At 45.1% G+C, this 16410-nt stretch overlaps 1 protein-coding gene across 1 annotated transcript in view; it reads left to right on the plus strand.

The window, feature by feature from the left end:
- The window catches only part of LOC146206249 (kelch-like protein 20), a 208613-nt gene that overhangs the window by 142408 nt on the left and 49795 nt on the right, over positions 1-16410 (plus strand). Inside the window, exon 3 of the mRNA XM_084587003.1 lies at positions 1215-1371. Within this exon, the coding sequence (XP_084443129.1) occupies positions 1215-1371 (157 nt within the window). The remainder of the gene's footprint in view (positions 1-1214; positions 1372-16410) is intronic.

The following is a 16410-nucleotide window of genomic DNA, read 5'->3' on the forward strand; positions in this document are numbered from 1 at the left end:
CCACTCCACAATTAATGTCCATCTTGTCTCTACAAACCATCTGAACCGACCGTACCGGCGCATCTTCGCGGCTTTTCAAAGAAGAAAGTTTGAATAAATAACTCGATACACCTCTCACCATATTACGCCACCAGAAGTTTATTGTCATAAGCCACGTATGCGCAAGCAGTTCTACCGCCTCCTCACGGTCGCTTCCACCCCCCATCCCGCCGCGATGGCTCAGTGGTTAGCACGCTCGACCATGTAGCCACGGGAGGCCATGGTACGATCCTGGCCGCGGCTGCCTCGTTCGACAGAGGTGAAACGCAGGATCCCAGTGTACTATGCGATGCCAGAGCACGTAAAATCTCAACTGACCGAAATTATTTGGAGCTCTCTACTGCGACATCTCTCTTAACTCGGTCGCTTTGGGCCATTAAAAAATCCAACAAACCAAACTATCTTCTGCCGCTCCACTTCTACCTGTTTGTTTTGTTGCGTTATCCTCGTGTGGGGTGCTGTTGTTCAGTCATCGCCTAGTACGACACTGGGCGCCCATTTATGGTGCAGCCGGAAGACCAATTACTTTTCCTTTGGAAGCTAGATATCGCTGAGTGTAAGCAGGTGCTCGTGTTTTGTTTCTTTACAATGGAGTGAAGTTCTTCGCTATCGTGATGACCCGTAGGTAGAATTAGAGTCTATTGCCGTTTTCTTTTATACATACATGTGGATTTACGATATCAAGTAAGTTTCCCGTCGCTTGAGGCACGCCGCAGTGGCTCTGTAGCATTGACGTTCGACTACTGATCCCAATGTCACAAGATCGCCGTATCTTGCTAAAATTGAGCTGCAGAAATGCCTGTGTTACGCGCGATGTAGGAGGTCTAAATCAATTCGGACGCCTCAACTATGGCGTCCCCCTTAGCGCGTGTGACCGCTAGCAGCATATGGGAGCGCTCGGCAGCAAAAGGAATTACATTTCCTTCACCTGGACGAGTATAGAACTCCGGGAACGGAAGTCTTGTCCCACCGCGCGTTTCGAACACTGCATAGTCCGCAAGCGGGAACTCGGTGTGAACGCTTGCGAAGAACAATACTGTGGTGCCAGTGATACCCCTCCGAAAAACGTTTGCTAAGAACAATACACCTTCGACAATACACCTTCGAGAAATGCAGGTGACGCGCGTTCTGTTCGCCGCCGTGTGGTGACATGCTCTCCCGTCTCACTGACGCAGGTGCAGCAACTTTCAGAACGTGAAGCGAGGAGAGGTATGCAAGGTGCCGGGTTCCACAGTGACGCCGGCGCCCCCCGGCAGTCCGACGCCCATCCGGCTGCCTCACGCCAAGCCGGATGTCTTTCAGACTGTCCTCCTCTACGTCTACATGGGAAAGGTGAGACGATCTTGGGCGAGTTTCATGTCGCCTTGCTCGCCTGACTATTTCGGCACCCGCAGAGGCATGCTGATACTGCTTGCCGTATGGGCTCACCTCTTCACGAGCCTTACGTCGGCTCCCCAAGCACAACAAATTTATTTATTCAAATAACTCACAGGCTCCTTGTACATAGGAGTATTGTGTGAGTGGGACATACAAATCAAATAACAGAATGTAAGAGCAAATACAACAAATAAAAGGAAACGCTGCACAATGGTTACCAGAAAGTATTGAGGACAAAACACTAAGAGCAAAAAAACAACTATACAAATTTTAAAATAAGACTACATAGAACAAAACACAAATATCAGTTGAAGCTAACAAGAGAGTAATCATGGGGATTTTATACAATGTCAGACGTTATTGTTTCTAAGAGCGCATACACCAAATATTAAGCAATTACGTCAGTTATTATTCCTCTGAACGCTGCAGCATCAGTGATATTAGTAACCTCGTCAGGAAGGTTATTCTAATTGCTTATGGCACGTGGGAGGGCAGACAAATCGCTTTAAATCCACAAGGGTATATCTAGAACTGGGATTTAGAGCCCGAGTTTATTGCTCCTTTCAATCCCTCGGCATAGTTCCTCTTCCCTTCACTGAGCACCCTTTTCCAGCGATGACCCGGTGAGCCATGCTTATATATAAACGTATATCCGTCTTTACTTATGTCGTATGTCTTTCCCTCAACCTTCATGCTCCCATCCTCTCTCTTGTCGGTAGTGTGGACTAGACATGAAGGAAGTTATGAAGGAAGCTCGGCTAATTCCGACAGTCAGCATTTGCGGCGAAAGCTGTTTTATGGTGCAGACCTTGAGTCGAGTTTCAGCGTAACACGACGACACAACTGGCGCTACCCTTAGATACGACGGGAGAGCAAAAATTTTGCGAATCGGGTATGACCAAACGTCAGACAATGATATCTCTGTACCCTTCGTTTAGGTCATCTTTCGAGTCGAACACGGCCCTAACTCTTTCTGGATAGTGCAAAAGCTGGTGATTATGAGGGCTCTTGGAAAAGTCTTTTTGGAGGGCACTAGTTAAACAATCCTATTAGTCAACTTGACTAATAGGATTGTTTAACTAGTGCCCTCACAAAACATTGAATGTAGCTATTTAAATGCTCTCTCATACACGTAAAGTTTTCCCTTAAGCACTGCACATAACATACAGAAAATGTTTCAGTGTGAACTTTCGAAAAATATTTTCAAAATTGAATACAAAAATATGAAATGATAACAAAAAATATTTTGAATATAAAAAAATGTGGCGCAATCTCCTTCCTACTTCTGAAAATATGGCTCGCGTGTGAATAAGTTTATTTTCTTGACATCAACTCTTTCGAGAAAGTAGAAAAAAGACTGGCTACTCTCAATGATCTCGGAAAAATATTAATTAATTAAATTAATTATTTTGCACAATTCTGCTATAACATATACTAACGTGCAGCTATTTTTGGCGGTATTTTAAACACATACAAAATGTTTGTACAACTTTATTATAACAAGAAAATATTTTTCTATGCGAACTTAGTGAAAAAAAAAAAACGTCAAAAAGGCACGAATACCAAATTACAAAAAAAAAACATAAAAATAATTGAAAATATCGAACTTGTGCTGCAATTTCTCTTATTTTAGCTGTAAAATTTAGGCGTGCGCACTTGCAGGTTTCTTTTTTTTTTTTTTTGTCTGTGTGCTGTTTGGAACAAGTGGTCATTATTTAGTTTCTGCAGCAGTTGTTTTCGAGCCTGGCGTACCTGTTTTCTGAACAACAGTAACAAAATCTAGTGAAGACAAATTACCATCGAGCTAATGTGTTATGTGAAGTCGATATTGTAGGCGGGCTGTTCTGATAACAGCGTTACTAAAAAGTTAAGGACACTTGTTTTCGGCACAGTATTTCTCTGATCATAGCGCAGTTTATAGTTTTTTCGTTTTTGAACTTTTTTGGTTAGTGCCTGATGCGCTTTGCAGAGACTGAGCATGTGCGGACTAGTTCCCCATCAAACTTAAATATCGATTCGAGGAGCTGGTCTTTGTAAGCTATGTAATCGAACCCGGCTGCAAGTGGCTGAAAGAGTTTCACAACAACCTATGAGGCGGCAGCCTACAAGGAATGCGGTGAAAAGGGTTTCCGGGAACATCCGAAGAGGTCACACCAAGGTAGATAACAAAAAGTCTCGTCAACAAAAAATATCCAACCATCGTGCAAGCAAGACGCGTGGAGAGAACCACCACAGCAGTGATAATTTCTGATGGTGCACAAGTACCACATTGAGCTTACCGTGCGGACTTCGAAACTCTACCGAAAGAAACTGGAAACTTGCCTGAAGACGCCTCAGACAGCGAGCGGATGTTTTCTCGGAGCCAAACAACAGGGAATGGGGATGCGGCACGCTCAGACCACCTGAGATAACCGGTGCGACCATGAGATCCTAATCGAGACCGAGAAACCCCTTAAGCCAGGGCACCAAAAGCAACGCGATCGGCGAAGAAAGCAGCAGAGGACAGGTGAGCTGGGCAGACAGGGCCTTCAGCACTGCTCCTTATAAGAAGGAGACTGTAACAGTAACTATAGCACACATTAGAAGGGTGCTGGAAGAAATCACTAAAGAAAAGTAAAACCTAAGAGGAGAGAAGGCCAAATCACGCACTGAGAATTACAGCAAAGCTAGACACCAGTGAGTGCACTCACACCACTAAGAAAAACAGAGGGTGGCGCACCTAGGCCAGGAAGAAGGAAGGCCGAGAAAGATCCAGTTACAAAGAGCGTTTATATAGGACTACTGGAGTGGAAGCAGCGCCCAAAACGTGAAGCCAACGTCGTCCATCTTGAGAGGGGCAGAAACGACGTAGGGCCGAAGGTTCGCTTATTTTAAGCCTTATTGAAAGTTTGCGGCTGGGTTCTAAGCAACTGAGGCTTTGCGAAGCGAGATGATTAAAAATCTGGTGTTTTGCGAACCGCAAAATGTTTGCCTGGCAGTTGTTTTCATATGGAAATAAGCCTGGAAATAAGGTGCATAAACCAACGAATTAAATTCCATTCCTTTAACGCAACTTAAGATTCATTGCAAAATCATCAAATTCTTTCTTTTGCAAGAGCTTTAAATGGGAACATTTTACCGACTTCTGACGCTACTGTGAAAAAATGGAAAAATATCTTCAAGCTCCTTAGATTAATAAACTAAAAATACAGATCTTTTATATGCATCTATAAAATTTCGATCGTTCACGGTTCAGTCATCTATATATTCGGGTTATTTTGGCTAAGTGTTAGTGCACCGACGTACCAACCATTTTTTCTCTCGATTATAGGATGCAGTGACGCATGTTGCGTTTTTTTTTTATATTTACCAAATTATTTTAGTTGGAGAAGGAGTTTGTCGAAAGGAGGTCACCCGATTATTTACGAGCAAAAGAAATAATATTCGCAAAAAAAAAAAAATACGCCTGCAAAAAACTAAGAAATTAGTTCGAAATGCCACCAGAACCATTTCATTTAATCATGCGCCGTCTGTAGAGCCAACCGCTGATTCAACTAATCATGCAATCAGCTACACACACACACACACACACACACACACACACACACACACACACACACACACACACACACACACACACACACACACACACACACACACACACACACACACACACACACACACACACACACACACACACACACACACACACACACACACACACACACACGCACGCACGCGCGCGCGCGCGCGCGCACGCACGCACGCACGCACGCACGCACGCACGCACGCACGCACGCACACACACACACACACACACACACACACACACACACACACACACACACACACACACACACACACACACACACACACACACACACACACACACACACACACACACACACACACACACACACACACACACACACACACAATAATTACAAGGTATCGCACAGTGGAACTGACGTGGCATGCCGCCGCAAAAGGGAAGCCTAGAGCAGTTTATGAACAGCGAGGAAGCTCCAGGCGTCACAGCAGTCCAAGAGGAGAGAATGTTTGCTAAATTATAGTGGTATAAATCCTACAGCGCCTTCAGAGAATTGACGCCAGTAACAACTTTAGTGAAAAGGGCAGTTACATATATCGACCACATCCTCATTGAGATTATCCCCACAAGAAAGAACGAAATAAGCCTATTCATATTCAAGGTATACAGCAATTGAAAGCAAAAAATAAAGTTCAGGCCCATTTTCTGGAAAAAGGTTGGGTGGTTTGTGGTGTTTAACGTCCCAAAGCGACTTTTCTGGAATAAGGTATAGACATAGAAAATTGGCAGACACTTGAACTTCAGCCGGATTTTCTGGCTAACGGGGCCTTTAAAAACGCGCTCGCGTCAATCGCACACACGTACGCAGGTACGGAAGTGGACTTGCTTAAAAAAGCGAAGGAAATCAAAGTGCAGCTACCGCCACATACAGACAAACAATACAAAACTCAATCGACTCATAATAGGAGCGGAGGTCCGCGCGGAGGTTGCCCTACTCCGCACGAAATCAGCCCCAAGCCCAGAATATATTAGCAAAATGCTCACAAACCTAGACAACAAACCCATCGGCCGCCACAAAAAAAAAAAAAAAAAAAAACACCATCACTGACTGCTGGAAAAGGAGCAGCATACTGCAACTGCGGAAGGTTGATAATGGTGATAATGGGGAAAAAATTACAAATAGAAATATCAGGCTCATATATCATTAACATCGTGCCCATGGATCCCGTGATAATCACGGATTAAACAGCTACATGAAAGCCAACGAGCTCTGTCTGCACGCATTGTTCGGATTCAGACAAAACATTTTCGATGGAGGCGAAACGGAGTGGCGTCCGTGTGCTGTGCGATGTCAGGGCACGTTAAGGAACTCCAGGCGGTCGAAATTACTCCGGAGTCCTCCACTACGACGTCTCTTAGCTTGAGTCGCTTTGGGACGTAAAACCCCACAAACCAAACCAAAAACTATCTAATGAGGACGTCATGTTACAAATCAAGCACCAGACAATTGACGCAGCAACGGCAGACACGAAGGCCATACTAGCGCTCGTTCTTGTCAAAGTCTTCGATAAAGTCACTAACTAAAAATCTCGATAAACGGAACCTCAAGGGACCGGGAAAATATGTTCCGTTTATCAGGAGTTTCGTTTAAAGAGAGAATAGGTTCGGCATTGCGCAATCCGCTTCCGCGTGAACCATACGCGGCTGGCGCGCGCGCGCGCAGTTGGCAGTCTCAGCGGATCTCAATTTGTGAAATCTAGGTAATAAGGAGAACGGTACACTATGAGAACAAACTTTATTAGAGAAAAATAAGCAGTGAATTTTTGTTCCAGTAGTGCTAGTACTGAAATTAAAAAAAAAAAATGTCAAAAGAGTGGGAATTACCACTTATTGGCTAGTGAAAAAGGATTCCTGAAGAATTCCTGAAGAATTCTTGTTAGGCTGCTTTTGGGGACGGCGTACTTCGTCACTAGCGCCGTTTTCGTGAAGCCACCACTCTCGAAGTCGTTGATGATCTCCATCTTCCTTTCCAACGCAAGTGCATTGTGCGGTCGTTTTTGCGCTGCCATCGGACCGAACAAAAGCTCTAGGGCTCTAGGGCTTAGGCCTAACTGAACACAACCGCCGTGAACGCGAGCGAGCGATGCGGAGGGCAGTGCTTGGGCAGTGTACGAGCAAACCGGAAACCGCCGGAGACGGAAACCGGAGTGGTGACGCGGGGAGGAGAAGGAGGGGAGCATTGATGCGTACCGCGATGGCACTGCGCTTGTCCAACTAGTTGCGGTTTTGAGTTTTTCGGTTCCGTTAACGCGGTGGTCGCAAAATTTGAGTTCCGATTAACGAGATTTTTTTTTACATTGGCTTAATACAAAACCAACCAATCGCGAGGCGTTTGTTCCGTTTAAGCGGTAGTTCCGTTTAACCGATTTCCGTTTATCGAGATTCTACTATACACGAAAACCTCCAAAACTGAAGAGTAGGTGAGTTGGCCTAAGAACACATCAATGACTTCCCATCAGAACGGGCAGCACGAATTGCGATCGGGAAAATCAAATCAGAGGAGAACAAGCTCGGAAGTGGATGACGCCGCTGGGCTCAATGCTCTCCCAGTTCCGCTTCAGTATGGTCATGATAAAACATCAAGAGAAGCTAGAAACTACAGAAGACCTGGAACACAGCATATAGGTTCATTTCACATGACGTCAAAGCGCGGTATGAAGACCATGGCAGCCAAGAGGGGGAGAGTCGTCCGCCATTTTTTTGGTCCGCCACGACAGACCAAATCGCAAAGCGCCCTCGCGATCCTACATGACCTGAATATCGAGTACTGGAACATTCTAGCAGACTGTTGACGTACACCTACGTCAGTGATTCTGCTGCTTTGCTTCAGTCCGTGAGCAGCGCTTTCACAGTTCCGATCCTTCATGAACTACACTTTATTTGTTGGTATTTGCCTAGCGAAAGCTTTCCAGCCGTCCCCCCGGTGCCCATGCATGCACAAAGTAACATATATTGCACTGAAACGCTGGAGGAAAGCAAATAAACAGGTTTAAGGGACCAATTTGTCCGGCCGCGAAGTAGGCACGAGCAGGTGTCACACTGTTTCGTATCCCGATTATATTAGCCCGATGCTTGTACTGCGCGCAGCAGTATGTCCGTTACCCACAGTCACATAGAAATAATAGCAAGAGCTTATTGGCACCGTACGACAGTTAGAAGGCATTCGTCGCTTTCATCTAGTGCTTTAGCGCGCTTACAGTTACGCTGTATAAGCTTCGGCTTTTACATGTACCGCGAGCACGTGAGACCAGTCCGAATGGCTCTTTTCCAAGCATGTTTATGAAGTTGACATTGAGTAAGTGAGGTCGCCTGCATAGCACGAAACCGTCTGTCTGCATATTTTATCGAATTGAGGGGGACAGCAACAGAGCAGGCATGGAGGAAAAAAAAAAGTGCAGGTGACGCCGCGCACAGCCGACAGCTAATCTAGATAAGAGCGCGCCCGCGCGAGACTTTCTCCTTGCGCAGTGCTCTATAGGAGCGAGAGTTTGAATGCTCGCCGCGGACGAGTGGACCGCTCTGGAGACGACCGCCTAGTTATCGCAGTGTGATCAACGAGGCCCGATTTCGTCCATGTGCTCTCGCGGAAGGCATGGATCCTACGGCGAAACAGCGCTACGATGGCAAAACCAAATTGTGCTGTTGCACTGATCCTCTGTTACTTGTAAGCGATGAAATGTGCTTTGATGTGGAGCTTGTGCCGAAATTTGGGCCTTCGAACGTCAAGAATTATTTGGTTCACACTACCAGCTACGTTACTCGTGGGCAACTGAAGACGAAGAGGTCGCTTGAAGCCCACAGTTATTTGACAAGCGCCTTCGTTCAGGAACCGCTGTTGAAGAAATGGATGACATCTTAATTGTCGCTTTTGAAACCGCGAAAATCTCGATCATCGGTTAGCGCTGTGCCGAGTCTCCCTTCAGGTGCGGTGCCTTAAAAATGCGCAAATATGCTCTTTCTGAGGCTGCGGATGTGTGAAATGCTCAAAAGGCAGTGAAGCTTCTGCTTTCCCGATACGCTTAGCAAGTCAGCGCAATTCGAATCTTATGTGCGTAATCTTTGCTTCCCCGATGGAATTCATTAGTGTAGTATGCCATTTCGATACTTTGACGGCCGCTAGTTTCGCATGTTTGTATGCTACGAAAAGCCTGCAGCATCTCATCTCTTCCGCTCAGCTGAACGTTTTTATTGAAAAACAAACAAACTAAAAGAAGGACCCAGCGTTGCACTCACCGGGGGCGGCAACCCTGTACCCACTGTTCACAGCATAAGACTGATTGGACTTCTAGTACAAGCGAACGGACATAATGAAGTCTAGAGTGCTGAAAACAGCGGCCAGCAAACGATGAGACTCGTGACAAGAATAGCAAACCGCCATTCGTGTGTGAGAGAGGCCGACCTAGAACGACTGGTGCAGACTCGTCATTAACCGTATACATGGAGTAAAATAGACAGGAGCGACGGCTCCGCTGTTGGAAAGGGCGAAATTTTGCTACATCGAAGAAAGCTTTGTAGCAATTCCGATAGATGGCGCTCGGATTTATCACCGACTCAGAGTAAAATATTATATGAGGAACGTCTGAGGAAACTGAACAGTAACAGGTGGGCAGCTAAAGTATTTTAATACCTCTACTTAAAAAGCGTTGACTCACAATGGAGGAAAAGAACTAGGAAACTAACCAGTAAGTATGCTGCTGGTCACAAGTACGAAGAAATAAAGAGCGTTAAGCAACAGGTGAAAAACACAGAAGGTAAAAATTGGATAAATTCTTTGGAAAAGAAACAGTGTGGAGCTATACCGAATGTGGAAAAGGTAGATCAGGAAGGAAGCTTTCTTTGATAACTCAAGAGGCAGTGCCCTACTTTTTGAAGCTAGATCAGGGTGCCTTAGGACACGCAGCTACAAAAATAAATTTAAGCACAACGATGACACATGTGCTGTATGTTGTAAATCCACAGAAACAATTAATCATATTATACTCGAATGTGATGGTATCCATCCGGAAGTCGATGCAGGTGCAGTTACTCTTCCTGAGGCCTGGGGTACCGGTGGCCGGGTGAATGAACCTGCGGTGGAAGCTAGCAAAAACGATTGGGAGATTGGTGGCTTAAAAGCAGAAAAATTACATAATGTTAGTAATGTAGAAACAGAAATTCAATAAATAGAATGATGGTATAGTTAACCAATCTAAAACAATAATGAAGATATAGGGGGAAAAAATGAGCGTGATAGCTACTGCTACCACCCCGTTTCAAAGGGGAAGCTCCTGTATTCCATCCATCCATCCATCCATCGACTAGGGTCGCTCGAAAATTATTGAGTGACTCTATCACGGACGCCGGTGAAGCGTTCCGCCGCTCCTCCTCTGCTCTGGCGGTTCCGTGGTGCCGCCGCATCAGCCGTCTGCTTCGTGTCGCTTGCATCAACGCTGGCATATATCCCTGGCAATCGCGTCCGTCGTTTGCATAGTGGAACTGCCCTGGCGTGTCGTCCCTTGCCTGCGTCACCGCTCGCTATAACCCATGCAGACAACGCGTTTCATGTCTGTCTTTTCTCTTACACTCTATGGAGAGCTGTCCAGTGAATATTATGCACGGTGTTACGATTACAAAAAACGGCATGGTTTTTCTTTTATTTGCGATACCCTGATTCACAGCCAATGACAAAAAACTTCGTCGCCTACCTTGTGGTTTTGTACCATCAGCACTGAAATAACGGCGCACTGTATCTGCCTCTCACGCGTTTGCCGCGCCGTGCGCCATACAGTCTGTATATTAAGGCGAAATCACTTAATGACTCATACCGTCGGTGTTCGTTCGGTCACGCTGTAGCTGTCAATCAAATAAAGTTATGATGACGTCATCAGAAAAATAAAAAATCCTTTCTCCACCGGGATGCGAACCTCCATCCCTTGAATCCCCAACCGAGCGCTTTAACCAACTGCGCCAAGCCTGTGATTTTTTTTTCTTTATTGCATGGAAGTACTTCAAGCCCGATTTAACCAGGTCGCATCCCACAACATATATACAGTCACACCAGCATAGAGCTAGCTCTTAGTTTGCCCACACATCAAAATTCCGGGAGAGATATACATACACCCTGTAAATGTAACCAGGCGGGAGGTCGATCCTGCGCAGCATATACCCCCTGCATCATAGCACATTGCTCTCTGAACAGAGACTTCGATGAACGTGGTGGCTCTGCGTGGAGATTGGTCATGCGGCTCTTTCACAGGCTAAAAAGTCCCATGTGTAAAAAAAAGGTCACATGGCGCCTCAGAAACTTCTTTGGTAGGCAAAAACCTTATAGTAAAGGGAGTAATATCAATGGCCTTTTTGAGAGTCCATTCAAGAATGTCCCAAAAAAACACTGCATCACGGCAGTACACAAAGCAATAATCTATATAGTTGCTGGCTGCTGACACAGGCGAAAGTCTACTGACCATGGCACAAAAGTCCCTTTTGCATGAAGCCACGTTTTGATAGGTAAGGTGGATGTGTGAAGTTTAAAAAAGAAAGTCTTTGCGGCTGATTGTACATACATTCGTTGAACCCGCTTTAATACACTATTGTCTAGAAAGGGGTGGTAAGGTTGCCAATAGATCGGTACAGGAAATAATGTCTCAATAAGAACTTTTGCCATCTGTCTTGATAGCATGTATAGGTATTCCAAGGAAAATCGTGCAGTGAGGAACTGGAATGTTTCGGCAACTTCCTTAAGAAAACCCCACAAAGGACCCTCACTCCTATGACCAGTGGGCGCAAACAAATTAGGCAGTTTGGCACTTAATCGTCTATTAAACACAGCTAGGACGAAGGGATGGCTTCCTTTTTAAAAAAGAAAAACCTTGAAACAAGTTGATGAACAAACAAGTGCTGAAGACCAGCTCCACCAGCCTTCAGAGAGAGAAACAAATTATCTCAACGCATAGGCTCCCATTGAGAGCGCCATACAAAAGTAGCAGAAGTTCTATGCATGGTCTATACTTTGTTTCTTGCACAATACATAGATAAGCTTCGAAATCAAAAAAACATTGCAAACTTGTGCTCGTGCAAATAGACAGTTCCCTACCCATCCAAGCCTGGGCTTGTCGCCTAACTGACGAGATCTGTGGCCGTGAAACGCAGATCATAATTCACCTTGTCTACCTTGAGGATGATAGTAGCGATGACAATACGCTGCAATTAGCGATAATAACAATGATGACATTAGCAACGATAATGACAGTGCATTTAGTTGATAACGATAATGAGAGCAAACGTGATGCACCGTGTGCACCAGCAACGCTTAGGCTTTAGCATTTCTGCAGTGTAGATTCCACAGTGCTGTCGGAATTTTTGGTATCTCGTTGCGTGGTTTGTCGTCTGCATGCCCCTGTCGATTCATTTTTATGGATATATGCAGCCGACACAAAAAACGTCAAGGGCGAAACCTTATCTTAAATTTTTATCTTAAAAAAAAAAATACAGTTCGGCGTACGCACAACGATGACCACGATCCCAATTGTGTGTTTTCCTGTTAGCAGACGACGCGCAAAGTTACGATTCCGGGTGGCCGCGACCCGCCACCCGGTCGCCTGGATCGAGTGCGGGGCCATTTCGTTTCGCTGCAGTGTAGAGAGGTGGCGCGTCTATGAGACTCTTGCTTTAACCCTTGGGTGCCTCGATGCCTAACTCTTTCTGCCAGGAGGATGGGGAGAGAAAGAAAGCGTGCGCAAAGCCGCGTCGGCGAGAAAAAGGGAGCGGAGGGAGAAAGTACAGTGCGAAGCTGTGCGACGGACGCGGGCTCGGCGTTCGCGTAGCAAAGTCGGCCTATGCCGAATGCATTGCAGCGCGCCAGAGTCGGCGCTCCTCTCTTAACTTACTCTGAACCTCCAACTTCAACGCGCGGAAAAGATAAGTTGTCATTCAGAGAAGCTACAAACAAGCCACGAGACTGCCAATATGCTCGGCAAATAAAACATTGCTCGCACTGGGGATGTATAAAACACTAAAAGAAATCATACAGGCACTCACGATAGCGCAATATTGAGGCTCACGGACAGCTCCACCCTAAGATACATACTACACAAACCTAAAATTGGAACCAAAGCCAGCATATCGCAAGGAAACATGAAGGAGCTCTGCCATTACCCAAAAGCATGTATACCAAGAGCATCGTAAAGAAAGGAACGAGGAGCGTGCCAAGGCAGCGGAAAGACGCCTCCGAGACGCACAAACGTGGTCAGCGTCGACACAGCGGAGTATACAGAGCTGGTCGAATGATGGTCGCCGCTGCAGTCGATGCAGATAAAAGGAACGCCCAAAATGAGCGGCTTGATCACAGCTGAAAATGTGGAAACGCTGAAGAGGTTACCATTGTTCTAGCAATGGCCAACGAGACAGCAAAGTGCATTGTCAGCCACTCAAAAGCGGTTACGAGCCTCTCAGAGCCTCACACCCTCAAGTCATGCCAGTGTGAGGACTTGCGTCAAAAGACGCAGCTCACCGGAAAGAATAAAGCTACTGGACAATTCCACAATGACGAAAGCGATTCAAATCATTTGGACAGTCGCACACGCGTCGCTCTCGGGTAACGAAGCGGCTGGAAGGAGAGTCGCCAGTCCCAATATCAAATTAAGATCGCACGGTTAGCTACACACACCGCTGCATGGCCGGAAAGGGCCCGCCACCCATCTGTGCACTCATCGCTTAACAAAATGCAGGTGGTTGCATGGTGTCTCCTTCAAACGAACACTCATTTGAACCCGGCGGCATACAGCAACTGCTACTCAGCGCGACACAATATCAAAGGCAAGTTCGCCATAGAAAAGGCAAACGTTGCACGCATTCTATAGAAAAGCGCCCAGGCGCCCAACAAGGGCCGAAAGGCTAGAAATGGCCAATCGGAGACCCAGATGATCAACTCGGCCGTTCAACTGTTCGAAGATCCGCGAAGTAAGCTCCTAGGTGTCGTCTAGGCGTGGAAACCAAATCCCACGATTCCTTGTTGGACAGATAAGGGTTGTTTGGCTCACTCGCTCTTCCGAATGAGACGTGGTTTCACCAATGGGGCCGAGAAACGAAAGAGCACTTTATGGGGTGGAGTCACTCGGTGTTCTCATTTCCGGAAAAATCCCAGTCCTGGAACTCAGGAAAGGAAGTGGCGGCGACATTTTTTTTTTTTTTGAAATGCAAAGGCGACCCTGCTTATCGATTACCTTGAAAACAGCAGAATAGCAATAGAGGAATATCATGCCAATGTTTCGCGAAAACTGCACAAGACCATCTTGGAGAAACGTTCATAGGTCCCGGGTTGCCGAGGCTGCCATTCTAAAGTGTGGCTTCGAAGATGTGAGCTACCCACCCGTTATTCCCGGTCTGGGCCGCAGTGACTTTTATTTTTTTTTTTTTTACTTCTATAGCTAAAGAAATACTTCAAAACAACAAGGTTCGATGACATCAACTCGATACTAACTGTTGTAGATAAGTTTTGATAACAAGGAAGGATATATATATATATTTTTTTTCGAGGTATGCAATGCCATCTAGAAAAATGGGGGAAGTACATTAATGTTTGGTTATGTTGAAGCCCGAATTTTTTTCCGAAGGCCTGACAAATGTCTTACTGTCTTTATATATGAGTTGCAAAAATCGGGAGAAAACTGGGCATCGCGCGAAACATTGAAATATATGCTGTGCTCTTGCTGAAGGCTTGGCATTGGCTTGCGCTTACTTCTAAGCGTGATTTTTCTCAACCATTTACAAACGTGTTTTTGAAAAATTACGACACATAGTGCAGTTCGTGCGGGTGGGTTTTAGGGCAAGGTGGGCATCATGTAGGCGATACAACTGGATTATTAAGTGATTAATTAATAATACAGAAATAAGGAGCTTTTTATTTCAGATTTAAAGAGGCAATAATATATTCCGAAACATACGGTTATCTACATGAAAAGTGAACCCTATATTTCAATTTTCTAACTCTCTTAGTTTGGCTCGAAATACTTAAAGACTCGTTAGCTGGCTTTCTGGCATTGCACATTCAGAACGTGGCACCTGTCAGATTTCTTACGCATTAAATACACACGCCGTTCGTACATTTCAGGTTGTAGACGTTAGGATGATTTTGGCGATTGCCGCGTGTAACGACATCATTATAAAATTATAAAATGCGGGAATACTAGCTCAACGAGCATTGAAATGGATATTTTTACATTCGATCTTTCGAACTGCACCGCCGACTAAGAAAACTTAAATATGTGGTTAACCTTTGATGTTGCGGGCCTTCAGTTTTGCCATGTAAGATCGCCGCCTGAAATAAAAATAAAAATAAAAAGATGAATAATTTTGATTAATTAAGCGTCAAATAATCAATTTTTATCACTTACAAAACATCCGCTTTGTTGTAAAACTCACTTGCACGGACCGCACCGACGTTTCTCGCAGTTTTTGAAAGAAACTCTATGGGGCATTTTTATTTATTTATTTATTTATTTATTTATTTATTTATTTATTTATTTATTTATTTATTTATTTATTTATTTATTTCAGTTACCCTCTTGGCCCGGTGGGCTTTATAGAGGGGAGTGGGACTTGGCAGAAAAAAAAAAAAGGAGGGGAGGAAAGAACATGGGTACATGGCATTGTAGGTTATGAAGGCAAATGTTTACAATGCAGAATTCACACAATAAAATAATAACACCAAACAAAACAAATTATACAGTTTGCAAATTATTGAATGCATAAATACAGGACAGGGTGGAAAAAAAAAAGAACAATGACGCACACGATATCGCATACAAACAGCAACACTCGATAAAAAAAAAAAAGGGAAGCAGATAAGAAGTCGCGTACAACGCGCATGATCGCTGGAAGGCCAAAGTGCACAACTTAACCTATAAAACTATGGAACTAAAATATTACTATCAATCGTTGCTGCACAGTACACACAGCTTTCTTTTAAATTCATCGACATTGTCAGCAAGCACCAGCGTTTCAGGCAGGCAGTTCCACTCCGTTGCTGTTTTGGGTAAAATTGAATATTGATAAGATGCAGTTCGAAAATGAGGTATTCCTACTTTACAAGAGTTATCGATGCGTGATGAGACATATGCCGGGGATATTAGACAGTTTTAGTTTCACGTGCGTACAGAATTACGCACGCAAGCGTGAGAAGTCGACGTGCGCTGCGCGCATTTCGCCAGGACTACTTTTAGTTTCACGTACGTGGTGTACGTGAAGCAAAATATATGGACCTTTCATACAAGCCTCGAAAAACTGTGCGTACGTGTTATGCTGCGCCATCTAGTACAGATGAACAAAACTAATTTTGTTTAGTCGAGCTGCCTTGAGCCGAGCCACGCTGCGGCCGTAGCCAAGAGTCGGTCGAATTGGAAGTTGCGGTTCTCAACGTCGTTGCTCTA

This window comes from Amblyomma maculatum, chromosome 1 (genome assembly GCF_055883805.1).
Source record: "Amblyomma maculatum isolate TAMU_Amacu chromosome 1, ASM5588380v1, whole genome shotgun sequence".
Lineage (NCBI taxonomy): Eukaryota > Metazoa > Arthropoda > Arachnida > Ixodida > Ixodidae > Amblyomma > Amblyomma maculatum.